Source organism: Hemitrygon akajei, chromosome 24 (assembly GCF_048418815.1).
Source record: "Hemitrygon akajei chromosome 24, sHemAka1.3, whole genome shotgun sequence".
NCBI classification, from domain to species: Eukaryota; Metazoa; Chordata; class Chondrichthyes; order Myliobatiformes; family Dasyatidae; genus Hemitrygon; species Hemitrygon akajei.
In genome coordinates, this window is record NC_133147.1 from 19980606 (window position 1) to 20008098 (window position 27493).

Here is a 27493-nt window from a genome sequence, read left to right on the forward strand (position 1 = left end):
TTTATCCCAAAACATTTTCCCAGTGTTGAGGAATAGTCATCAACTTGAAATATTAACTCTCCTTTGCCACAGGTGCTGCCTGATCTTCGGACCCTTTCCAGAATTTTCTATTTTGCTCCCGATTTCCAGCTTAGACTAAAGGGTCAGAATCGGGGCATCCGGCCTACCACGTCTGCTCCACCATCCGATCTTGGCTGCTTTATTTTCTCTCTCAACTCCATTCTCCTGTCTTCTCCCTGTAACCTTTGACACCCCTGCTAATCAAGAACCTATCAACCCCTGCTTTAAATATATCAAATGACTTGACCTCCACAGTCATCTGAGGCAATAAATTCCACAGATTCACCATCCGCTGGCTAAAGAAATTCCTCCTCATCTCTGTTCTGAAGGGACTTTCTTCCATTCTGAGGCTGTGCCCTCTGGTCCTAGACTCCCCCACTATAGGAAACATCCTCTCTACATCCACGCTGTGTAGGCCTTTCAATATTCGATAGGTTTCAACGAGATCCCCACTCATTCTTCTGCTTCCCTTTGTCTTTGAACAAGATTGGCGGCTTTGAGAAAAGTCAAGGGATCAGGAGCTTTAATCTAGGAGATTAAAGATGTGATGTGAGGATCCTTTGACTTGCCACTGGACGACATCTCTATCGACGCAAATCGTCTTGATTCAGGGTTAAAGTGGAATACACCACAGGCAAAACGCAGGTAGCCATCACACCCCTGATCCGTGAAGATCAATATCCGTTCAACAATTTTGCCGAGAGATGAAGTCTTTAGTGAAAGTAGGCAGTTCCAAGTCGCTCAGCGTGGCACAAGTACTGCAGGTAGTACTACTGTGTTCCCTGAGTTCGCCCGCAACCTCTGCTTCTATCTGTACTGCATTGGCGCCTTCTCTCTGTGGCCGCACGCGCTCCCTCTCGGATGCCCCGAGTCCTGATGAGGGGTCTCGGCCCGAAACGTCGACTGCTTATTCTTTTCCGTAGGTGCTGCCCGACCCGCTGAGTTCCCCCAGCGCTTTGTGTGCGTTGCTCTGGATTTCCAGCACCAGCAGGTTTTTTCGTGTTTGTGCCCCAGTACCTGCCCCTCCCCCACATTCCAAAGGAAAGCTTGCTTGCTTGGTTAATTCACTGCTGTAAAATGCCCCCAGTGTGATGGAATTACTCTGAGAGCTAGCATAACTATGATGGGCTGTATGGTCTCCTTATATGTCACAAAGAAATAAGGAAATATCAAGATATGTTCATTTGTTACAGGCTGTGTCATCTACCTTGGTCTTTCCATGACCGTGACTGTTCCTGGCAAGTTTTTACTACAGAAGCAGTGTGTCTTTGCCTTCTTCTGGGCAGTGTCTTTACAAAATGGGTCACCCCCAGCCATTATCAATACTCTTTAGAGATTGTCTGCCTGGGGTCAGTGGTCGCATAACCAGGACTTGTGATGTGCACCGGCTGCTCATGCGACCATCCACCACCTGCCCCCTGGCTGTGTGTGACACTGTTCAGGGGGCTAATCAGGTGTTACACCTTGCCCAGGGGTGACCTGCAGACTAGCAGAGGGAAGGAGCTCCTTGCACCTCAGTTGGTAGAGACATATCTTCACTCTGCCATCCAATCAAGATGCGAGAGCAACATAACCAAATCTGAGGTCATTACCAATCAACAGGCTTGAAAACCTGGCTCTATTCCTCCGCCTGCAACTGGATCTCATTGTAAAAGCCGGCGCAGGTCAGGAACAGCAGTCCTTCCGTGCCGACGATCAGCACAGAAGGCCAGTCAGTGCAGATCAGGAACAGCACTCTTTCCTTGCTGACAACCAGCACAGACACACCTCCAGGCTGCAGGCTCGGCCCGCTGTTCTCCTCTCTCTCTACGCTCACGGCCCTGTGGCTGGGCACAGCTCAAACGCCATCTACAACTGTTTCCAGCAGGCTCTCAGGCAGCGGCGAGAAGGCGTACAGGAGTGAGATAGATCGGCTGGTTGTGTGGTGTCGCAGCAACGACCTCGCCCTCAACGTCGGTCACACCAAGGGCTTGGCTGTGGACTTCAGGGAAGGGAAGCTGGGAGAACACACGCCAGCCCATATTGAGGGGGTCAACAGCGGAAAGGCAGAGCAGCTTCAAGTCCCTGAGCATCACCATCTCAGAGGATCCCATCCTGGGCCCAATGTAGGGATGCGATCACGAAGAAGAACGTACCTCATCGGGAGTTTGAGGAGATTCGGCTTGTCACCAAAGACCAGCAAGTTTTTACAGATGTGCAGCGGAGAGCATTCTGAGCGGTTGCATCGTCGCCTGGCGTGGAGGCTCCAATGCACGGGGCCGAAATAAAACCGCAGACCCAGACATCTCCACCATGGGCACCAGGGCCCCACCACTGAGGACATCTTCAAACGGTGGTGCCTCAAAAAGTTGGCATCCATCTTCGGGGAGCCTCACCATCCAGGACGTGGCCTTGTCCCGTTACTGGCATCCCAAGTACGCACACATCCCAAGTACGCACACTCAGTGTTTTCGGAACAGCTTCTTCCCCTCCACCATCAACAGTCCACGAACCCATGAACTGTACCTTTTACTATTTTGCTCTTTTTTTTGCATAATTTCTCATTTCTAATTTATTTATTTTTAAAATGTCTTTGTCATTGTAACTTACTGTAATTTTTATGCACTGCTGTTGTAAAACAACAAATTTCATGACCTCTGTCAGTGATAATAAACCTCTTTCTGATTCTGTACCAGTTCTCGAGAATGTTGGCCCACTTAGCTACAAAATGCCCTGCAGTTACCGACAGCTTCTCCTGTGAACTCCGTCCCCCTCACCACGCAGAACAGGGCAAGCTGCCCCACCACTTGCAGCTTCCAGCTCTACTCCAAACCCTCCTGACTTGGAAGTATAGAAACATTTATTGCCACTGTCTAACTCCTAACATCAGCTATATTTCATTAGGAGTCTGAGGAGATTTTATAAGTCAACTAAACCACTCGCCAACTTCTACAGACGTACCGTGGAGAGCATTCTAACTGGCTGCATCACTGTTTGGTTTTGTTGGGGGGGTTTGGGGGGGGGGGGTCAACTGCACAGGATCGAAATAAGCTGCAGAGAGTTGTAAAATTAGTCAGCTCCATCATGGGCACGAGCTTCTATAGTATCCAAAGCATCTTCAAGGAGCGATGTCTCAGAAAGGCAGCGTCCATTATTAAGGACACCGAACACACAGGACATGCCTTGTTCTCGTTGCTACCATCAGGGAGGAGATACAGAAGCCTGAAGGCACACAGTCAGTGATTCAGGAACAGCTTCTTCCCCTCTGCCATCTGATTTTGGAATGGACATTGAATCCTTAGACACTACCATACCACCTGTTTTACTTCTATTTTTGTGCTACTTATTTAAGCTATTTAATTTTTATATATGCCTATGCATTGTACTGCTGCCTCAAAGACAACAATTTTCATGACTTATGCCGGTGATATTAAATCTGATTCTGTATGCAGAAGCAATTCTTTTAGATCGTGTTAACTTGCCCTGCTCTTTGTTCAGGTCACCTGTCTCCTTATAATGGTCACCTTGAAACTATGTTAATTATTAGTTGCTTTGTGAGATTCTCTGTTGGACTATCTCCACCACGAGAGGTTCAAGGTGGTGACTCATCAAAAACTTCTCGAGGTCGGTTTCTATTTGGGCTTCTCCACTGTGGTCATTTAAAGCCAAATGCCACGACCCAGGTTATCATGAGTCACCATTCAAACCAATAGCAGGCAAGATCCATCACATCAATTGATTAGTCTTTAATCATTAAGAGAGCAAGAGCATGAGATATCGGAGCAGAATTAGGCCATATGGTCTCAGGGAGATTGTACAGACTCCTGGCATTCAGTGAGGGAAATCTGAACCCCTGTCATTGGCACTGTGAAGTGTATGCTCAGCACTACTCTACCAGACTAACAACAGACACAAAGTGCCGGAGGAACGCAGCAGGCCAGGCTGCATCTATGGAAAAAAAGCACAGTTGACAGTTCGGGCTGAAACCCTTCGGCAGGACTGAAGAGAAAAAGCTGAGGGGTAGGTTTAAAAGGCCGGGGAGGGAGAGAGAACCTGGCAGAGGGGAGAGAGAACCTGGCGGAGGAGCGATGAAGTAAAGAGCTGGGAAGTTGATTGGTGAAAGAGGCAGAAGGCCATGGAAGAAAGAGAATGATGGGGGAGGAGCAGCAAAGGGAGGTGATGGGCAGGCAAGGAGATAAGATGAGGGAGGGAAAAGTGGGTGGAGGGCATTACTAGAAGTCTGAGAAGATGATGTTCATGTCATCAGGTTGGAGGCTACCCAAATGGAATATGAGGTGGTGTTCCTCCAACCTAAGCGTGGCCTCGTCACGACACTGGAGTACGTCGACTGTACTTTTTTCCATCGATGCTGCCTGGCCTGCTGAGCTCCTCCGGCATTTTGTGGGCGTTTTTCAGATTTCCAGCCTCTGCAGATTTTCAAAAAGGCAAACTCGAGGAAATCTGCAGATGCTGGGAATTCAAGCAACACACACAAAATGCTGGCGGAACACAGCAGGCCAGGCAGCATCTATAGGGAGAAGCACAGTCGACGTTTCGGGCCGAGACCCTTCGCCAGGACTAACTGAAAAAAAGAGATAGTAAGAGATTTGAAAGTGGGAGGGGGAGGGGGAAATGCAAAATGATAGGAGAAGACAGGAGGGGGTGGGATGATGCAAAGAGCTGGAAAGATGATTGGCGAAAGTGATACAGAGCTGGAAAAGGGAAAGAACCATGGGACGGGAGGCCTAGGGAGAAAGAAAGGGGGAGGGGAGCACCAGAGGGAGATGGAGAGCAGGGAAGGAGTGATTGTGAGAGGGACAGAGAGAGAAAAGAAGGAGAAAAGAAGAAAAAAAGGGGGGAAATAATAAATAAATAAATAAGGGATGGGGTAGGAAGGGGGGGGTGGCATTAACAGAACCTTTAATGCCCCCTTCTTACCCCATCCTTTACTTATTTGTTTGTTTGTTTGTTTGTTTATTTATTTATTTTCCTCTCGCCATCACTCCTTGCCTGCTCTTCATCTCCGTCTCGTGCTCCCCTCCCCCTTTCTTTCTCCCGAGGCCTCCCGTCCCATGATCCTTTCCCTTCTCCAGCTCTGTATCCCTTTTACCAATCACCTTTCCAGCTCCTAGCTTCTCCCACCCCCTCCCGTCTTCTCCTATCATTTCAGATCTCCCCCACCCCCTCCCACTTTCAAATCTCTTACTATCTCATTTTTCCGTTCGTCCTGGCGAAGGGCCTCGGCCCGAAACATCGACAGCGCTTCTCCCTGTAGACGCTGCCTGGCCTGCTGCGTTCCACCAGCATTTTGTGTGTGTTGCTCTGCAGATTTTCTCCTGTTTGTGATTTGATTGCACTACCACACTACCCACTTTGATCCCCGGATCAAACCGGGGTGTCCGTACATTGGAAGCATTTCAGAGTAGGTCTAAACCAGGGGTCTCAGCCCGGGGACCATGCTGAATAAGATATAGGAGCATAATAAGACCATTTGGCCCATCGAGTCTGCTACACCATTTTGTCGTGGCTGATCCATTTTCCCTTTCAGCCCCAAATTTCCTGCCTTTTCCCCGTATCCCTTCATGCCCTGACTAATCAAGAATCTATCAACCTCTGCCTTAACTATACCCAATGACTTGGCCTCCACAGCCGCCTGTGGCCACGAATTCCACAGATTCACCACTCCCAGGTTAAAGAAACCTCTCCTCACCTCCATTCCTAAAAGGATGCCCCGTCTATTCTGAGATTGTTTCACCTGTTCTTAGACTCCCCATCCTATGGGGACCTGCCTTATTTGGATTTTCGAAAGCCGCTTTCATTGTGATTGGTTAGTTTAGAAACTGCAGCTGTTTCCCCATTGGTTAGCTGCCGGGTGTCCAGTTTCAAATATCCTGGGTATATAGAGAGCACGTGTGGGAGGTTCTGTCTCTCTTCCTTTGTTTAAGGCAAGTGGTGGACATGACCACTGGGAAGGTATGCTCTGCGTGTGCTTTTAATTAAGTATGTCTGTTGGAGATTCAGCTTTGGAGTGTCTGTAATTTGGGGAACATGAACGTTTGTACATAAGAGCTGGTGATCTCTTTAAATAAAACTCACCCAGCTGAAGGCAATGGCAAACCACTGCTGTAACTTGCCTCGTACGCGATTTCCCAATACGTCAGAGCGGCGTGGAAGGAAATCGTCCGCTACCTGGAAATAATTCCGCATGCGACCTACGTACTTATATAAATGATTAATATACCTATTCAAAGTCAGTGCATTTCCTGTCTCACTTGCCAGACCCGTGAACCTGATTCGACATTATACTCCCCCACCTCAGGAAACATCCTCTCCACATCCACTCGTTAGGGTTCAATGAGGTCACCCCCTCATTTTTCTGAACTCCAGTGAGCAGAGGCCCGGAGGCACCAAACGCTCCTCATATGACAAGCCTTTCAGTCCAAGAATCATTTCGTGAACCCTTGTCCAATGTCAGCACATCCTTTCTTAGATAAGGGGCCCGAAACTGCACACAATACTCCAACTGAGGCCTCACCAGTGCTTTATAAAGTAGGAGTGTACATATGTTGAACATCTCATAAACTCAGCGTGGTACAGACTGCATCCTTTCACAGGTGAACCACATTAACATTTAAAAGTTGCCATTTAATTATCACTCACAGCTACCTCCTGGTGCCACATCCTGGATGCAGCCAATTGATATGATAATACATTGGAAGAGAACTGCAGAACATACTATTCTCGATTATAGATTCTTTATATACAAAGGGTTCTGAGGCAGCTAATGGATCTCAATATTTAAATTCATCGCATTCTCCATGGCAACGTGCTCTGCTCGCTGCTGCCATCAAGGAGAAGGTATGGGAGCCTCAGGACTCACACCACCAGGTTCAGGAACAGTTAATTACCCCTCAATCATCAGGCTCTTGAACCTGAGGAGATAACTTCAGGGACGCCCACCACCCAGGTCGTGCTCTCTTCTCGCTGCTGCCATCAGGAAGAAGGTACAGGAGCCTCAGGGCTCACACCACCAGTTTCAGGAACAGTTATTATCCCTCAACCATCAGGCTCTTGAACCAAAGGAGTTAACTTCACACAGCTTCACTCTCCCCAACACTGAACTGTTCCCACAACCTATAGACTCACCTTCAAGGACTCTTCATCTCATGCCCTTGATATTTGTTGCTTATTTATTTATTATTATTATTACTTCTCTTAGTATTTGCACAGCTTGTTGTCTCTTTCACACTGGTTGAACGCCCAAGTTGGTGTGGTCTTTCATAGATTCTATTATGGATTTATTGAGTACACTCACAAGGAAATGAATCTCGGAGTTGTATGTGGTAACATATATGCATTTGTTAATAAGCTCACTTTGAACTTTTGAACATTGAGACTTCCTGAAAAATTGTGGAAATTTCAATGTAAGTGCAACCTTTCCTTCTCTTCACCAAGAAAGACCCGGGCTGTTTCTGAAGATGCCATGTGGCCTGTAAACACCGATATTTTATTACTTCCTGTCGTATCATAGAACACAGAACCCTTCAGAACCTATTAAAAGTAAATTGAAAGAACCCGAAACCAGTCCTTCCTCCCTACACAATGTCCATATCCCTCGACCTTCCACACATCCATGCGCCTATCCATACGTCCTTTAAAAGCCTCTGAAGTATTTACCTCTACCACCATACCAGGCAGCGCATTCCAGGCATCTGAGTATAAAATCTTACCCCTCGCATCCGTAAAGTGGTGTGAGTGTTATGATACTGCAAGTACAATTTTAATTGGGAATGCTGGATTAACAGCCTCTCTGAAATTGCTCCCTACTGAAAACATTGGACAGTGGTTATGGGAGTGGGTTAATACATAGAACATAAAATATAGAAATTTACAGCAACATTACAGGCCCTTCGGCCCACAATGTTGTGTCCACCAGGTAACCTACTCTAGAAATTGCCTAGAATTTCCCTACTGCAAAACCCTCTATTTTCCTAAGCTCCAGGTACCTACCTAAGAAGCTCTTAAAAGATCCTGTTGTACCCACTTCCACCACCGCCACCAGCAGTGCATTCCATGCACCCACCGCTCTCTGTCTGAAAAACTTACCCCTGACATCCCCTCGGTTCCTACTTCCAAGCACCTTAAAACTACATCCCCTCATGTTAGCCATTTCAGCCTTGGGAAAAAAACCTCTGACTATCCACACGATCAATGCCCCTCATCATCTGATACACCTCTATCAGGTCACCTCTCATCCTCCGTCGCTCCAAGGAGAAAAGGCCGAGTTCACTCAACCTCTTCTCACAAGGCACGCTCTCCAATCCAGGCAACGTCCTTGTAAACCTCCTCTGCACTCTCTCTATAGCGTCCACATCCTTCCCGTAGTGAGCAGAGTCACCAGGACTGAGCTGATAAGGAAGGCGGGCTCTGTCGTGGGCAAAGTACTGGAGAGTTTAACATCGGTAGCTGAGCGAAGGGCGCTGAGTAGGCTACGGTCAATTATGGAAAACCCTGAACATCCTCTACATAGCACCATCCAGAGACAGAGAAGCAGTTTCAGCGACAGGTTACTATCGATGCAATGCTCCTCAGACAGGATGAAGAGGTCAATACTCCCCAATGCCATTAGGCTTTACAATTCAACTGCCAGGACTTAAGAACTTTTTTAAAGCTATTATTAATGCTTTTTGAGTTAGTGATTTAGATGCATATCATATTATTACTGAGTTAAGTATTGTATGTAATGAGTTTTTGCTACAACAAGTGTATGGGACATTGGAAAAAATGTTGAATTTCCCCATGGGGATGAATAAAGTATCTATCTATCTATCTATCACAGTACTCCAAGTGGGGTCTGAACAAGGTCATATCTGGAGCTTCCAGCTGGTAGAATTAGGGTAAGCCTCCTCTACTGTTACAAAGAGAAAGAAGAGGTACTTACAGCTGTCTTCCTCTTCCATAAAGACTTTACTGACATAACAGGCGTACACAAAGCCACAGAGCTGCAAAAGAACAAAATTTGTTATTAGTCGTCATTCAGGTTAACATTGACATCACTGCGCCAGCCATTCACATGCCGTACACTCATTGGCCACCTCACTAGGTGCTTCCTGTGGCCCCTCCACTTCAAGGTTTGATGTGTTGTGCGTTCAGAGATGCTCTTCTGCACGCCACCAAGTGACGTGGTTATTTCAGTTATATCTCAGAAAGGGTGTGTTGTCATTGGAGACGGTCCAGAGGAGGTTCATGAGGATGATTCCAGGAATGAAGGGGTTAACATATGAGAAGCGTTTGGCAGCTTTGGGCCTGTACTCACAGGAATTTAGAAAAATGCATTGGGATCTCATTGAAACTTACCGAATGTTGAAACTACTAGACAGGGTGGATGTGGAGAAGGTGTTTCCTGTGGTGGGGGTATCCAAAACTAGAGGGCACAGCCTCAAAATTGAGGGGTGACCTTTTAGAACAGAGGTAAGGAGTAATTTTTTCTTTTAGCCAGAGAGTAGTGAATCTGCAGGGTGCTCTGCCACAGACCGCAGCGGAGGTCGTCTGTGGGTATATTTAAGGTGGAGGTTGATTGTTTCCTGATTGGTCAGGACGTCAAAGGATATGACGAGAAGGCAGACGTATGGGGTTGAGTAGGATTCGGGATCAGCCATGATGGAATGGCGGAGCAGACTTGATGGGCTGAATGGCCTAATTCTGCTCCTATGTCTTATGGTCTTACTGTCGTCTTCCTGTCAGCTTGAACTTGAACCAGTCTGGTCACTCTCCTCTAAACTCTCTCATAAACCAGATACTTTTCCCCCCCAAGCTCATGGGATGTTTGTTCTTATTGTTTTTTTTGGATCGTTCTCTATAAAATCTAGACACCGTTGTGTATGAAAATCCCAGGAGATCAGCAGTTTCGGAGATACTCAAACCACCTCATCTGGCACCACAGTCAAAGTCTCTTAGATCACGTTTCTTCCCCATTCTGATGTTTAGCCTGAGCAACAACTGAACCTCGTGACCACGTCAGCATGCTTTTATGCACTGAGTTTCTGCCGCGTAATTGGATGATTAGATATTTCCATGAACAAGCAGGTTTAAAGCTGCTTTCTGTACACTATGTAATAAAGTGGCCACCGAGTGTGTGTAACCTTTAGCAAATAGAGTCAATTTAATCAATAACAGAGCGACAAACAAGTTGACAGAGGAACTCAGTGGGTCAGGACGCTCACAGAGCAGTTGAGCTCTACCTAGAGACAGAGAGTCGCAAAACAATACAGCACAGAAACAGGCCCTTCCGCCCATCTAACTTATTAATCTGCCTTCTCCCATCGACCTGCACCAGGACCGTCGCCCTCCATACCTCTACCGTCCATGTATCTATCCAAATAGCTCTCAGGTGTCGAAATCGACCCTGCATCCACCACTTGAGCTGGATTCTCGTTACATACTCTCACCGCCTTTTCAGTGAAGAAGTTATTCCTCATGTTCCCCGTAAACATTTCACCTTTCACCCTTAACCCATGACCTCTGGTTGCAGTCCCACTCAACCTCAGTGGAAAAAGCCTGCTTGCATTTTTCCTATCTATACCCCACATAATTTTGTATACCCCTATCAAATCTCCCCTCAATCTTCTACGTTCTAGTGAATAACGTCCTAACCTAATCAACCTTCCCCTATAACTCAAATCTTCTTGACCTGACAACATCCTTGTAAATTTTCTATGTACTCTTTCAATCTGATTACATTTTTCTTGCAGTTAGGTGACCAAAACTGAACACAATACTCCAAATTAGGCCTCACCAATGTCTCATACAATTTCAACAAGTGTACTCAGTACTTTGATTTATGAAGGCCAATGTGTCAGAAGCTTTCTTTGTGATCCCTGTGATGCCACTTTCAATGAATTGTGGGCCTGTATTCCCAGATCACTTTGTTCTACCCGACTCCTCAGTGCCCTACCGCTCACTGTGTGAAACCTTCTCTGGTTGGTCCCCCAAAGTGCAACACCACACACTTGTCTACATTAAATTCCATCTGCCATTTTTCATCCCATTTCACCAGCTGCTCCTTCTCCCGAGTAAATACAGATGCAAAAATTCCACTTACGATCTCCCCATCTCTTTCGGCTCCATGTGTAGAATATCTCTTTGTACTTCCAGAGGGCCAATTTTGTCCCTTGCTATCCCATTGCCCTGAATATGTCTGTAGAAACTTTTAGGATTCTCCTTCACCTTGTCTGCTAGAGCAACTTCATATCTTCTTTTAGCCCTCCTGATTTCCTTCTTGTGTTCTCTTGCATTTCTTATACTCCTCAACTAGCTCACTTGTTCCTGCCTACCTACACCAGCCATAGACTTCCTTCATTTCTTGAACCAGGACCTCGATATCCCTCGAAAACCAAGATTCTCTGAACCTGTTTATCCTTGCCTTTGATTCTGATGGGAACAAACTCTGTACTCTCAAAGTTTCACTTCTGAAGGCTGCCCACTGACCCAGTGCACCTTTTCCAGAAACCAACCTGTCCCAATCCACATAGTGGAACCCATGAGGCGGCGCCGCACGGCAGCAGCGGCCTTTCAGACCTGGTGTTACTTTAATTTAATTTTCTATTTTAAGTTTGATACACAATTTTCGATTAGGGCACGTGGATAACAGAGCGGCTATCTACCATCGCCAGATACTACTACAATACAGAGATCGTCCAAAAACAAACTTCCACAAAGATCTGCTGGCTGAATTACGCAACGTCGGCTTGCTGAGGGGAACGGGCCTACAATCCTCGGACTTGCCTGATGCTGGTAGCTGGAGATGGAGACGGAGACATCAAAAGCGATGTGCGAGGAAGCAGAAGCGAGGCAAACGGGCAGGGGTCCGTGCCAGGCTAAAAGCAAATCCTAGCCGGCCGGCTCTCCCATCCATTCTGCTCTCCAATGTCCGCTCCCCGGACAATAAAATGGATTACATCCGACTCCAACGTAATACTCGGCGGGAGTACAGAGTTTGCTCCGCGTTTGTCTTCACAGAGACATGGCTCACTGATGGGATTTCAGACATTGCCAGCCAGCTAGACGGGCTCGCTTTGTTTTGTTCGGACAGAGATGCAGCTGTCTCCGGTAAGACTCGCGGTGGCGGTGTGTGTGATTACATCGACATGGAATGGTGTAAGAACTCTGTGCTGGTTTCCAGACACTGCTCATCGTTAGTGGAATTTGTGGCTGTTCGATGCAGACCATTTTATTTGCCAAGGGAATTCACCTCTGTCCTTGTATTCGGTGTCTACATTCCCCCCAGCGCTCTGTGAACTGTACGGGGCTATTAGCGAACTGCAGAACGCACACCCTGATGGTCTGTTTATTGTCGCCGGTGATTTTAACCACGCGAACCTCAAGTCAGTGGTCCCCAAATTCCATCAGTATGTGGACTTTGCAACGAGGGGGGAGAACGCATTGGACCTGGTTTACACAAACATCCCCGACGCGTACGGGTCAGAGCCCCGCCCCCACCTCGGTTACTCAGACCACATCTCTGTTATGCTAATCCCAGCATACAGACCGCTCGTCAGGCGCTCCAGACCAGTTCAGAAGCAGGTGAAAACCTGGCCAGCAGGAGCCATCTCTGCTCTTCAAGACTGCTTTGAGCACACTGACTGGCACATGTTCAGGGAGGCTGCAACCGATGGCAACTCTACCAACTCAGAGGAGTACACAGCATCAGTGACCAGCTACATCAGCAAGTGCATTGATGATGTTACTCTGTCCAAGACCATCACTATACGCGCTAACCAGAAGCCATGGATGACCGCAGAGGTGCGTGCGTTGCTGAGGACCCACGACTCCGCCTTCAGAGCAGGCGACAAGGCAGCTTTAACAACAGCAAGGGCCAGACTGTCCCGAGCCATCAGAGGGGCAAAGTGTGCACATGCCCAGCGAATCCACAGTCACTTCCAGGACAGCGGTGACACGCGGCACATGTGGAAGGGCATCCAGGACATCGCCAATTACAAGACAACATCACCTGACTGTGCAGGTGATGCCTCCCTCCCAGATGAGCTGAATAACTTCTATGCCCAGTTTGAGGCGGAAAATGACGTGGCGGCGAGGAAGTCCACCCCTCCTACAAATGACCAGGTGCTGTATCTCTCCGTGGCCGATGTGAGAAGAACTCTGTGCAGGGTCAATCCACGGAAGGCTGCTGGACCAGACAACATTCCTGGTAGAGTGCTCAGAGGATGTGCAGACCAGCTAGCAGATGTTCTCACTGACATCTTCAACATCTCCCTGAGCAGTGCCACCATTCCAACGTGCTTCAAGGCTGCCACCATCCTCCCCGTGCCGAAGAAGTCTTCAGTGTCCTGCCTAAATGACTACCGTCCCGTTGCACTTACATTCATCATCATGAAGTGTTTCAAGAGGCTCGTCATGAGGCATATCAAGACCCTGCTGCCCCCCCACTGAACCCCCTGCAATTTGCGTACCGTCCCAACCGCTCAACAGATGACGCCATTGCCACCACCCTCCACCTGGCCCTAACCCACCTGGACAAAAAGACACATACATTCGGATGCTGTTCATAGACTTCAGTTCAGCATTCAACACAATCATCCCTCAGAAACTGATTGGAAAGCTGAGCCAACTGGGCCTGAACACCTCCCTCTGCAACTGGATCCTAGACTTCCTGACTGGGAGACCCCAGTCAGTCTGGATCGGGAGCAGCATCTCCAACACCATCACACTGAGCACGGGGGCTCCCCAGGGTTGTGTGCTCAGTCCACTGCTGTTCACTCTGCTGACCCACGACTGTGCTGCAACACACAGCTCGAACCATATCATCAAGTTCGCCAATGACACCACCGTGGTGGGTCCCATCAGCAAGAACGACAAGTCAGCTTACAGAGAGGAGGTGCAGCGGCTAACGGACTGGTGCAGAGCCAACAACCTGTCTCTTAATGTGAACAAAACAAAAGAGATGGTTGTTGACTTCAGGAGGGCACGGAGCGACCACTCCCCGCTGAACATCGACAGCTCCTGGGTAGAGATCGTAAAGAGCACCAAATTTCTTGGTGTTCACCTGATGGAGAATCTCACCTGGTCCCTCAACACCAGCTCCATAGCAAAGAAAGCCCAGCAGCGTCTCTACTTTCTGCGAAGGCTGAGGAAAGTCCATCTCCCACCCTCCATCCTCATCACATTCTACAGGGGTTGTATTGAGAGCATCCTGAGCAACTGCATCACTGCCTGGTTCGGAAATTGCACCATCTCGGATCGCAAGACCCTGCAGCGGATAGTGAGGTCAGCTGAGAAGATCATCGGGGTCTCTCTTCCCGCCATCACGGACATTTACACTACACGCTGCATCTGCAAAGGAAACAGCATTATGAAGGACCCCATACACCCCTCATACAATCTCTTCTCCCTCCTGCCGTCTGGGAAAAGACTCCGAAGCATTCGGGCTCTTACGACCAGACTATGTAACAGTTCCTTCCCCCAAGCTATCAGACTCCTCAATACCCGAAGCCTGGACTGACACCTTGCCCTACTGTCCTGTTTATTATTTATTGTAATGGCGGTACTGTTTTTGTGCACTTTATGCAGTCCAGTGTAGGTCTGTAGTCTAGTATTGCTTTCTCTGTGTTTTTTTTATTACGTAGTTCAGTCTAGTTTTTGTACTGTGTCATGTAAACCATGGTCCTGAAAAATGTTGTCTCATTTTTACTATGTACTGTACCAGCAGCTATGGTCGAAATGACAATAAAAGTTGACTTGACTTGACTTGCCAGATCGTTACTCACACCATCAAAATTGGCCTTTCTTCAAATTATAATCTCAACCCGCGGACGAGACCAACGCTTTCCCATAATTACCTTGAAACTAATGGAGCTACGATCAGTAGATGCAAAGTGTTCCCCTACACAAACTTCTGTCACCTGCTCTGTCTCATTCCCTCACAGGAGATCGACTATTGCACTCTCTCCAGCTGGGTCTTCTACGTACTGATTAAGGAAACTTTCCTGAACATATTTGACAAGCTTTTTTCTCATCCAGCCCTTTTACAGTATGTAAATTTTACAGTCAATTTATAGGAAGTTAAAATCACCTACTATCACAACCTTAAATTTCTTGCAACTGTCTGCGATCTCTCTACAAATTTGCTCCTCTAAATCCTGATGGCTATTTGGTGGTTTATCATATAATTCCATTAGCCTGGTCATGCCTAGCTCTACCCATAAAGTCTATCTAGACTAGATCTCTATTTGTCCTGTCTGAGCACGGCCATGACATTTTCCCTGATTGCTTCCCCTTTTAATCCCTCTCACTCTATCAAGTCTAAAACAACAGAATCCCAGAAAACTGAGCTGCCAGTCCTGCCCTCCCTACAAACAAGACTCACTCATGGCCGCAATGTCATAATCCCCCGTGTTGATCCATGCCCTGAGTTCATCATCCTTTCCTAATGCCTATTTCATTGAAATAACATCTTCCCTCTGGCTGGCTGTAGTATGTTCACACGATGTCAAGTCCCAGAAGGTTGACTGGATGACCAGAGGCCGAGGCCTGGCAGCCTGAGCTCGAAATCTGCGAATCTCTGCGAGCCCGCTGGGGGTGTTGAAGGCGCAATGTCTGTGAATCCACGGGTACGCTGGTGGCCGGAGGCCAGAGTCGGCCTGTCCTGAGGTTAGAGGACTGTCTGCGTGCATGACGGCACGGGACACAGGTGTTGCTTTTTTGCTTGGTGTAAGGCCATAAGGCATAGGAGCAGGCCATCCGGCTCATCGAGTCCTCTGCCATTTCACCGTGGCTGTTCCTAGGTCCCATTCAACTCCAGACATCTGGACTCACAACATAACCCTTGTTGCCCAAACCGATCGGAAATCTATCAACTTCCGCTTTAAATATACCCACGACCTTGGCCTCCACCGCTGTCCGTGGCAGAGCATTCCACAGGTTCACCACCCTTCGGCTAAAAAAAATTCCTCCTTACTTCTGTTCTAAAAGGTTGCCCCTCAGTTTTGAGGCTTTGCCCTCTAGTTCTGGATACCCCCACCATAGGATCATAGTCCGCACTATTGTTTCTTTTACCAAAATGCATTATCACACATTTCCCAACACTGTATTCTATCTTCCACTTTTTTTGCCCGTTCTTCCAATTTGTCTAAGTCCTGCTGCAATCGCATTGCTTCCTCAGCACTACCCGTCCCTCCACCTATCTCCCTATCACCTGCAAACTTTGCCACAAAGCCATCAATTCCATTATCCAAATCATTGACAAACAATGTGAAAAGTAGCGGTCCCAGTACTGACCCTTGAGGAGCACCACTAGTCGCTGGCAGCCAACCAGAAAAGGCCCCTTTTATTCCCACTTGCTACCTCCTGCCTGTCAGCCATTCCGCTAGCCATGTCAGTGTCTTTCCTGTAACGCCGTAGGATTTTATCTGGTTAAGCAGCCTCAATGTATCAAACGCCTTTTGAAAATCCAAGTAGATGACATCCACTGCCTCTCCTTTGTCAACTTCCACAAAGAACTCTAACAGATTTGTCAGGCCAGAATTCCCTTTACATAAACTACCGTAGATTCCGTACTACAGAGCGCACCTGATTAAAAGCCACAGGCTCTAATTTTAGAAAGAAAATCAATTTTGTACTTGTACAAGCCGCACCGGATTTTAGGCCGCAGGTGTCCCACGTTGTAATATGAGATATTTACACAGAAAGATATTACACGTGAGGATTTTTTAACTTTTAAACAAATACATATTGCAAATGCTTTTTTTTCGAACCGTGCCTGTAACACGGCTACTTTTAAATATACATACGTATTGGTAACACACAAATTACGTTGCGTATACTTTTTTACTGAACAGTGCATGAACAACATTCCAATATCTCCTAACGACTGGTAAAAAAATATATATACTGCAGCCTACCAGGAAAAGTTATTGATCGCCTTTAACTTAAAAGCAGCGTTTTCGCGCGGGTCTAATGCCGCTCGCCCCCACCTTCCCGTTTATCGCAAACCGGCATTTTCCCACAAGACGCGGCGAAACCGGATGTGACGTCATAGCATCCCGGGATGTAGTACAGAAAACAAATATAGTTAAAACACTTCTAACTTTAACTAGAAAATACTAACAAATGAATTACTAAGCGAAAATATTATAAACTAAATAACTGCCATAAAGGCAGCACAATGCTTTTCATCGAGTGTTTTCCATGTTGATGAGGGTGAGTACAAATGACTGATTTACAATAATTTAATTGTGAAAGTGCGCTTGATTTATCGTACAATTTCATTGGACCTCTGTGAACTACTCATCAATTTTATTGGTCTACTGTTACGAGGCAAAATGTTTTTGGCGGCATGAAAAAAAAACCATGCATTAGCCGCACCGTATTAAAGGCCGCAGAGTTCAAAGCTGTTCAAAGCGTGGGAAAAAAGTAGCGGCTTATAATCCGGCATCTACGGTATACTAACTTTGTGACTTATTTCATCATTAGTCTCCAAGTGCCACAAAACCTCATCCTTAATAATGGACTCCAACACTTTCCCAACCACTGAGGTTCGGCTAACTGGCCTATAATTTCCTTTCTTTTGTTTTCCTCCCTTCTTAAACAGTGGAGTGACTTTTGCAATTTTCCAGTCCTCTGGGACCGTGCCAGAATCAAGTGATTCTTGAAAGATCTTGAGCAGTGCATCCATTATCTCTTCAGCGACCTCTCTCGGGATTCTGGGATGTCGTCCATCTGGTCCAGGTGACCTATCCACCTTAAGACCTTTGCGTTTTCCTGACACTTTTTCCTTTGTAATAGCAATGGAACTCACTCCTGCTCCCTGACACTCCCGGACCTCTGGCACACTGCTGGTGTCTTCCACAGTGACGACCAGTGCAAAGTACCTATTAAATTCATCTGCCGTTCCTTTGCCCCCATTACTACCTCACCAGCATCATTTCCTGGTGGTCCAATATCAACTCTCACCTCCCTTTTATTCTTTATATAACTGAAAAAAACTTTTAGTATTCTACTTTATATTATTGGCTAGTTGGCCTTCATATTTCATTTTTTTCCCTTTTTATAGCTTTTTTAGTTGCCTTTTGTTGGATTTTAAAAGCTTCCCAATCATCCAACTTCCCACTCACTTTTGCTACCTTATATGCCCTTTCCTTGGCTTTTTTGCAGTTGCTAACTTCCCCTGTCAGCCACAGTTGCCTAGCCCTGCCATTTGAGAACTTCTGTGGGGCATATCTATCCTGCGCCTTGTGAACTATTCCCAGAAACTTCAGCCATCTCTGCTCTGCTGTCATCCCCACCAGTATCCCCCTCCAATCCACCTGGGAAAGCTCCTCTCTCATACCTCTGGACTTCCCTTCATTCCATTGTGATACTGATACATGTGGCTTATGCTTCTCCCTCTCAAACTACGGTATGAATTCAATCACATTATGATCACTGCCTCCTAAGGGTTCCTTTACGTTAAGCTGACTAATAAGATCTGGGTAATTACACAACAGCCAATCTAAGATAGACATTTTTCTAATAGGCTTGAGTTCTGTTGCTTTGTCGCTTGGCGTCTTATTATGTCTGTACATAATAAAGAACTTCAGTTCCCAGTGTGCATTGTGGGCGGGTTCACCCGGAAATGGAAGCGACATTGGTGAATGGGACACACACACACACACACACACACACACGCACACGCACACGCACGCGCACGCGCACGCGCATGCGCACGCACACACACACACGCATACGCACACACACTCGTGGCGGGCTGGAGTGAAACGTGGTCAAGCTGAAGTCATTCTGTAAATCTGTAAATAAAATAATTCTAGCGTTCTTACCCATGCAAGTTTGCCTTTGCTGAAGGATAAACATAACATGGTGTCAGAAGTGTTTGTAGACTCCCTGCAGATCTCTGATGCTAGTAAAACAGAATGGATCATTCCAGTGACGGTGAATGAGGCAGTAATTCCATTCAAGTTTGACACCAGAGCCCAGGTAGATCAGCTGTCTGTGGATGACTACAAGACTCTCAAAGTAAAGAGTGTTACGTAACCCCGTAACCAGGTAACTTACCAGCAAAGATAGATGGATCAGCTGAGTCGGATGCTACTATTTTCAAACGTTTTATTCGAAAAGGGCACAAACGTATGGTTAATACAAAACATTCAGATCATATACATCGTCAAACTCAATCTAAAACACCGGTGTAACCATAATCAATCAGAAATAAGCTCTACAGTTGTCTAGGGGTTAATACAGAGTCCAATTGAAATATAAAGAGTCACTCAGAAGTTTGCAGGCTTTTCCCTTTTGGGAACCGCTGGGGTTTTCACGTTGTAGAGAGAAAGAGATGATTTGGAAAAGATAAACACTTGCCCGTCGTCTTGGCAGAGCAAATCCTTGGAATCAGGGGAGCAGACTTCCCCGTTGTTAGCTAAAAGCAGTCTTTCGTTGGTTCTAGCCACAGATTCAAAAGTTGGAATCTAACGCACGTGGCTTCCTTCAGAATGGCTTCCCGCTCCCACGGGAATCGATATCGTGCTTCCTTCGTCTCCTGGGTGCGTCTGAGGGTTGTCCTCCCCTCAGACCCTCCTTTATACTTCTTCACGGGTTCGCAGGTGTCAATCAGGTTGCAGGTGATGCGATCTCTCTCTCAACCAGCCCACTGCCCGAGGGCTTTTCACGTGGTCTCCATGAGACAATAGTCAAGGTCACCTTTATTCTGCTTCTTGGGAGAACGTGGTCTCTCTCTCTCTCTCTCCCATTTCCCTGGGTCTATTCAGCACGTCCCTTCCTCTTTTGGGGTCAGCTGACCCCCCTCTTGACTCGGGTTCTTGAGATTCTCACAAAGGAGGATAACAAGATGGCATAACAAGAGCAAGATTTACTCAGCAAAGTTAAAAGTGCCAGGCTATACTGGAGAGAACATTCCAGTATAAGGGGGCTGTGTAGTGACCTTCAAGCACAAGGGACAGCATCTAAAGACTCGACTACTCACTGTAGAAAAGCAAGTACAGCCAATATTAGGTCTGAGTGATTGTGAAAGGCTCAACCTGGTGGAAAGATTTTTTGTATTGTCGTCACAGACCGAAGGTGACCAGGCTACACTCAATAAAACGTATGCAGATGTCTTTGAGGGGCTCGGACGCTTACCTGATGCAACTTGAGAAACTCGTAACAGCTTTGCTGACAGCTCCAGAGAGTTTATGTAAGAAAAGCACGAGAGGTCCACCTTCCTTGGACATCTGTACCAGCTGCAGGACAGTCAGGATGTCAGTGCTGAACAGAGTGGTCATGGTGAAGAAGTCACCAGTCTTGCTTCCACATCATGCAGCTTTGGGTCAAAATCCGTCTCTCATCGACTTCCAGTTAAAGACCGAAAGCCAAAAGTATCTCCACCATCCTCTCCAAAGTTGAAGGGGAAAAATAAAAAGGAAGATGGGGAGACCACATAGCCCCCAAGGTCAGAACAACAGCAACAGTTCCACACGAGCCAACAGGAGGAGTTGCTACCTGTGATACACAGCCAACAGAAGGAGCTCTGTGAATTGAGACGGAATCAGTTGGAACTTGTCCAGAGGCTCACTGGTCACTTGGATGTGGTCCAGGGCTCCAGTATGGGGAACGTGGAGCGAATTATGTTCACACAGCAGGAACAAGAACAGCCAAACAGATAGGATCTTGGCAGAAGGATGTGAAAGAAATGAACTTGTAGATCAGAGTTCTCCAAAGGACACTGGCATTATCATAGCAAATGAAAGCAAGACATCTGTGGAAACAAATAGCGCACCAAAAGGAATCATTAAACCACCACAGAGGTGAATTGAAAGTACATGAGTGAATAAGGGACTGTATTTGCTTATAACAATTGAAGTTGATGTAAATATCTTTGTTGGAAAGCATTACGGTGTCTTGTGCACCTACTATTGTGTTTGCTTTCTTTGAAGGGGGAAGATCTGTTATTATGTGTTTATATAATAAAGAACTTCAGTTCCTAGCGTGCACTGCGGGTGGTTCACATGAAGCTGGAAGTGATGTTGGTGAACACAGCACATGTTGTGGGCTAGAGTGTCCTGAGTAAAATGTGGTTGAGCTGAAGCCATTCTGTAAATCTGTCAACAAAACAGTTCTAGTGTTTCTACCCATGCAAGCTTGTCCTTGTTAAAGGACGAATATTACCTTGTATGTTCTGCGTTACTCTGCTGAGCACGTTGGCGCCAGAATGTGAGCCGGCACTTGCCGACTGCCCTAGCGCATCTTTGGGTATGTTGGTTCTTGATGCAAACCCCGCACTTCACTGCATGTTTCAATGTATACGCGATAAATGAATCAGACACAGAATCGGGTCAATTATCACTGATATACGTTGTTAAAAAATACTGGCATCAGTACAGAGCAAGGTATAAAAATCACAACCTCCATGAACGCATTAAGCCAAGACAACTCCCAGCTACCGACCAAACAGGAGATTTTTGGTGTCTCTTTGGCTGTGAGTTGTGTCACACGATCTTGGGGCACAATTCCAAAATGGCAGCAGAAGTAGAAAAGGCAGTGGAGACGGCATCTGGGATATTTGCTTTCATGGCCTGTGCCACAGAATAAAACAGCCGGGTGTTATGGTACAACTATGGAGAATATAGATTAGTCCATGGCCGGAGTACTGTGTTCAGTAGCCACAAACAACCTGCTGGTGGAACGCAGCAGGTTGAGCAACATCTGCGGGAGGAAATGAATTTTTTGGTGCTTTGGGTTGAAACACTCTGTTCGGATACGAGGAAAGGATTTGTCCGTGCTTTGGATTGGAACACTGCGTTAGGATGTGACGAACTTAACAGGTCGGGCAGCATCGGTGGAGGCAAATGAAAAGTTGAGGTTCTGGGTTGGGGCCTTGCTTCAGGACTCGATGGAGGGCCCAGATCTGAAATGTCACTCATTTCTTTGCCTTCACAGATGCTTTATTGACTGGTTAATTCTTCCAGTTCTTTGTTTTTTTTTGAGGCTAAGTGGGGCAGGCCTGATAGTAGCATACAAAACTCTGAGATGGTGGGAAACCAGGGTAACTGGTTTCACCCTGTCAGTGATCTACAATTCTCCCTGTGGCTTTACAAGCTTCTTTCGTCTCCTTTTTCAGTCCTGATGAAATGTCTCCAACCAGAAAATTTGACACTCTTTGTCTTCTCCCAGAAACACTCTGACCTACCGAGTAGTCCTACCCTTTTCCGTTAAGTTTTAGAACTCCAACATCTGCAGTTTTAAAAAAAAGAATGTCTTCAGGGTAGTGGGAAACTTCTCCCCATTGTAGAGGCATCTAAAACCAAAGTTCAGACTTACAAGTTCAAAGTAAATTTATTATCAAAGTTCGTATGCCACCTCGAAATCAATTTTCTTGAAAGCAAAACAGAATATCACAAAAAAAATCAATTCTTAAACAGACAGACACGAGTACTGGCCCTTCTGAGTTCCTGCAGCATTTTGTTTTGTGTTGACATAAACAGACAAGGACTGACCAACAGTCGACGTGCAAAAGAACTTTTCAAAATAAAAATCAATGCTGAGAACGAGTTGTAAGGAGTGCTTTAAAGTGAGTCTAAAGGTCATAGGGTGAGTTCAGAGCAGATTTACAGTCAGGGGTAAAAGGTTTACGGGGAACCTGAAGAAGAATTCCTTCACCCAGAAGATGAGCATCATGATGGAGTAGACACTGATGGTCTCACAGCTTTTAATATGTATCTGGACGAGAATTTGAATTACAGAGGTCAGAAAGTGAACCAAGTGATGGTAAGTGATAATGATGTGACTAGTACAGGCAAGAGAAATTCAGCAGACGCTAGAAACCCGAGCAACAGACACAAGATGCCAGAGGAACTCAGCAGGCCGGGCAGCGTCTGTTTAAAAGAGTACAGTCGATGTTTGAGGCTGAAACCCTTTGTCAGGACACACTTCAGTGAGTTCCGCGCCCGCCACGATGCTGATCTCTTCTTCTGCTGCTCCCATCTCCGAGCCTATTTCTTCGGCAAGGACTCCCCACCGTGCGCTGGCAACCCCTTCTCCCGTCTTCAACGCTCCTCCTCCTCCTGGACACCCTGCCCTGGTCTTCTACCTGCAAACATCTGCCGACGGGACATAAACCGTCTAGACTTCAACGCTCCTCTCTCCAGTTCCAACCTCACTCCAGTCCTGCCGAAGGGTCTCGGCCCGAAACGTCGACTGTTCACTCTTATCCATAGATGCTGCCTGGCCTGCTGAGTTCCTCCAGTGTTTTGTGTGCCTTGATTAGTACAGGAGTGCGTTGAATGTTCACCGCAAGTATGGCGAGCAAAGGGCTTGGTTGTGACACTGTAAGCCTATGAAAGTGACATCTGAGCATCACTGATGCCCACTTGTGTATACGCATGCATTCACCCACGTCTAATCATCACCTTCATGGATGTTTTGTTAAAGGAGATCCTGGACTATAGCTTTCTTGGATTTAGCTCCCAGAATTTGCTTACTGACTGCCCATTATGTCGCTGGCATTCAGGACAGCAATGAAGGTCCTCCATCTCTGGCAGTGTTCAGGGTTTCTTTCATCCTGTCAGTAGCTCGGTTTTCACTCCTGTCAGTCACATAGTCCCGGGTGGAGACTCAGGAATACCGTCGCACTCAGATGCAGAAGGATTCTCCGTTGCTGCTTCCGTAACAATTTTGCTTGGCCAGTCAGGGTTGTTAGCCCTGAACCTGGAGAACCAGTGGACTGCTCTTCATCTGGCCTCTACCCTTTGACCTCTTTGGCATGGGCGACCCTACCAACAGCCAAACCATGAAGCCCCGACTCCAGCCAACATAGCTCTCTGGGTCATTGAGGCATGCAAGCCTCCAAACCCAATGGCAAGATTGTAGTCATCTTTGTAGTCCCTGAATTTGATCCCCCAGTATTCAGTCACAAGCACCAATTCACTTTTGTCTTTCAGGTTTTAGACTCAAGATGGTATGTTTTCAACTCACTGACTTTGCTGGAGGAAGATCTGGTACAAGGCTGATCCTCCTTCCCAAGGGTTACAGAGACCAAGAATACACTGTCCCCACATTATGCCCATGGACACTTGTACATTTGAATAAGTCAGTGGCGAGGAAGGTTCTAGAATACAAGATCAGGGATGTGATGCTTGAGGCTTTATAAGGCACTGGTGAGGCCTCACCTTGTGTATTGTGAACAGTTTTGGGCTCCTTATCTAAGAAAAGATGTGCTGGCATTGCAGAGGAGGTTCATGAGGATGATTCCGGGAATGAAAGGGTATCATAGGAGGAACGTTTGATGGCTCTGGGTCTGTACTGGCTGGAATTCAGAAGGATGAGGGGGGATCTCATTGAAATCTTTCGAAAACTGAAAGGCCTAGACAGAGTAGAAGTGGAAAGAATGGTTCCTATGGTGGGAGAGTCTAGGACAAGAGGGCACAGCCTCAGGGTAGAAGGGTGCCCTTTCAAAACAGAGAAGCGGGGAAACTTCTTTAGCCAAAGGGTGGTGAATTTGTTACCACAGGCAGCTGTGGAGGTCGGGTCGTTGGGTGTATTTAAGCCAGAGATTGAGAGGTTCTTGATTGGACATGGCATCAAAGGTTAGATAGATAGATAGATACTTTATTCATCCCCATGGGGAAATTCAACTTTTTTTCCAATGTCCCATACACTTGTTGTAGCAAAACTAATTACATACAATACTTAACTCAGTAAAAAAATATGATATGCATCTAAATCACTATCTCAAAAAGCATTAATAATAGCTTTTAAAAAGTTCTTAAGTCCTGGCGGTAGAATTGTAAAGCCTAATGGCATTGGGGAGTATTGACCTCTTCATCCTGTCTGAGGAGCATTGCATCGATAGTAACCTGTCGCTGAAACTGCTTCTCTGTCTCTGGATGGTGCTATGTAGAGGATGTTCAGAGTTATCCATAATTGACCGTAGCCTACTCAGCGCCCTTCGCTCAGCTACCGATGTTAAACTCTCCAGTACTTTGCCCACGACAGAGCCCGCCTTCCTTACCAGCTTATTAAGACGTGAGGCGTCCCTCTTCTTAATGCTTCCTCCCCAACACGCCACCACAAAGAAGAGGGCGCTCTCCACAACTGACCTATAGAACATCTTCAGCATCTCACTACAGACATTGAATGACGCCAACCTTCTTAGGAAGTACAGTCGACTCTGTGCCTTCCTGCACAAGGCATCTGTGTTGGCAGTCCAGTCTAGCTTCTCGTCTAACTGTACTCCCAGATACTTATAGGTCTTAACCTGCTCCACACATTCTCCATTAATGATCACTGGCTCCATATGAGGCCTAGATCTCCTAAAGTCCACCACCATCTCCTTGGTCTTGGTGATATTGAGACGCAGGTAGTTTGAGTTGCACCATATCACAAAGTCCTGTATCAGTTTCCTATACTCCTCCTCCTGTCCATTCCTGACACACCCCACTATGGCCGTGTCATCAGCGAACTTCTGCACATGGCAGGACTCCGAGTTATATTGGAAGTCTGATGTGTACAGGGTGAACAGGACCGGAGAGAGTACGGTTCCCTGCGGCGCTCCTGTGCTGCTGACCACCGTGTCAGACCTACAGTCTCCCAACTGCACATACTGAGGTCTATCTGTCAAGTAGTCCACTATCCAATCCACCATGTGAGAGTCTACTCCCATCTCCGTTAGTTTGTGCCTTAAGATCTTGGGCTGGATGGTGTTAAAGGCACTAGAGAAGTCAAGGAATGTAATCCTCACAGCACAACTGACCCCCTGTAGGTGAGAGAGTGATTTGTGCAGCAAATACGTGATAGCATCCTCCACTCCCACCTTCTCCTTCGGGGAGAAGGCCGGGAACTGGGGTTGAGGAGGAGAAAAATAAATGGATCAGCCATGATTGAATGGCGGAGCAGACTCAATGGGCCAGATGGCCTAATTCTGCTCCTATATCTTATGGTCTTATGAATAAACCCCCATAGTATTAAAGAAATCTAAAGTCCAACATGTGCACAAATGCTCATTCCCACAAACAGCAGCATTAATTTCCTCTTGCTCTGCACATTTAGTATTCAACAGCCACAACCCTAATCACATACCCAGTATAGCAGGAGTTTCCAGCGTCTTTATGTCATGGACCGGTATCATTAATCCATGGGCCCCAGGTTGGGAACCAATGCAGTATAACACCATGGTCACCTTGCACTATGGTCAACCTTGTTTTTGTTCTAATTGTGTTCTTTATTGTTAAAATAGAGTGCAAATTACGTTTAATTTTGATAGGCTTTGCCTGTGACGATTTCGTACCTGATGCTACGCTCCTGAGGTAGGTTTCTCACTGTGCCCGTGCGCACATGCATCTGATAATAAACTCGACACAGGACTTCGAGTTTAGTTGTTCATCTTACCTTCTCGTCAGTCAGTCCTGCGTGTGCTACACGTGCATTAGCCCTGTGCACGCGCAGGGCCACTGACAGTGCGGGAGCTACGGGGTGGGCCCACCACGGTGAAAACCATGCACGCTCGAAAGCCCACGCCCGAAGGGTGCTCCGTTGATTCAGCGCGCGATAAGTCGGCCGCATATGCATTTGCCTCTGCGGTTCATCCCTCCCCTCGACAGATGGGACCATCGCCTATAACTGCACGATTCTATTTACTTGAGATACAGCGCGGATTTGTGCCGCCCAGCGTTCCCCTGATGTAATCCTAGCGTAGTCGAGGGACAAAATGCAATGAGCAACCAACCTACCAACCAGCACATCTTTGGATTGTGGAGGAAACTAGAGCAGTCGGAGAAAACCCACACGGTTCTCCCACAAGGGGAGAATGTACACGCTCCTTACGTGTTCCCTGAAAAGGCCTAACGCCATGTCATTTTGAAAAACCATCTTACACATGGCAACCATTTCTGTTGTTACCTCTCCCAAGGCTTCACCAGTTGGAGCTACTCGTCTCTATGACAAGTGCCATATCCCCATCAGATCTGAAATGGCTAACACGAGAGGGCACAGTTTTAAGGTGCTGGGGAGTAGTTTCAGAGGCAATGTCAGGGGTAAGTATTTTACGCAGAGAGTGGTGAGTGCGTGGAATGGGCTGCCGGCGACGGTAGTGGAGGAGGATACGATAGGGTCCTTTAAGAGACTCCTGGATAGGCACATGGAGCTTAGAAACATAGAGGGCTGTGGGTAACCCTGGGTAATTTCTAAATTAAGTACATGTTCGGCACAGCATCGTGGGCCAAAGGGCCGGTATTGTGCTGTAGGTTTTGTGTTTCTATGTTTCTATCCCCATACCTCATCACTGGTTGTTGAATCTGTCTCCTTAATCCAAGAATTAAACAGTTGGATCCAACAGCTTCCCCTGACCCCATACGCTGGTTAGCAAAACAATTCCCCCGATGAACCACTTCTGCCATAAAGACACCACACATGTCTACGCTATCTTCAATGTATCCACTAAACACCGAGCTCGACA

The 27493-nt window shown here is 46.8% G+C and overlaps 1 protein-coding gene across 7 annotated transcripts in view; it reads right to left on the reverse strand.

Annotated features, from left to right (window-relative positions):
• The window catches only part of nkain1 (sodium/potassium transporting ATPase interacting 1), an 851669-nt gene that overhangs the window by 48528 nt on the left and 775648 nt on the right, over positions 1-27493 (reverse strand). For all 7 annotated transcript variants that reach the window (XM_073028501.1, XM_073028500.1, XM_073028497.1 and 4 more), the window contains one exon: positions 8981-9041. In XM_073028501.1, coding sequence (XP_072884602.1) covers positions 8981-9041 — 61 coding nt within the window. The remainder of the gene's footprint in view (positions 1-8980; positions 9042-27493) is intronic.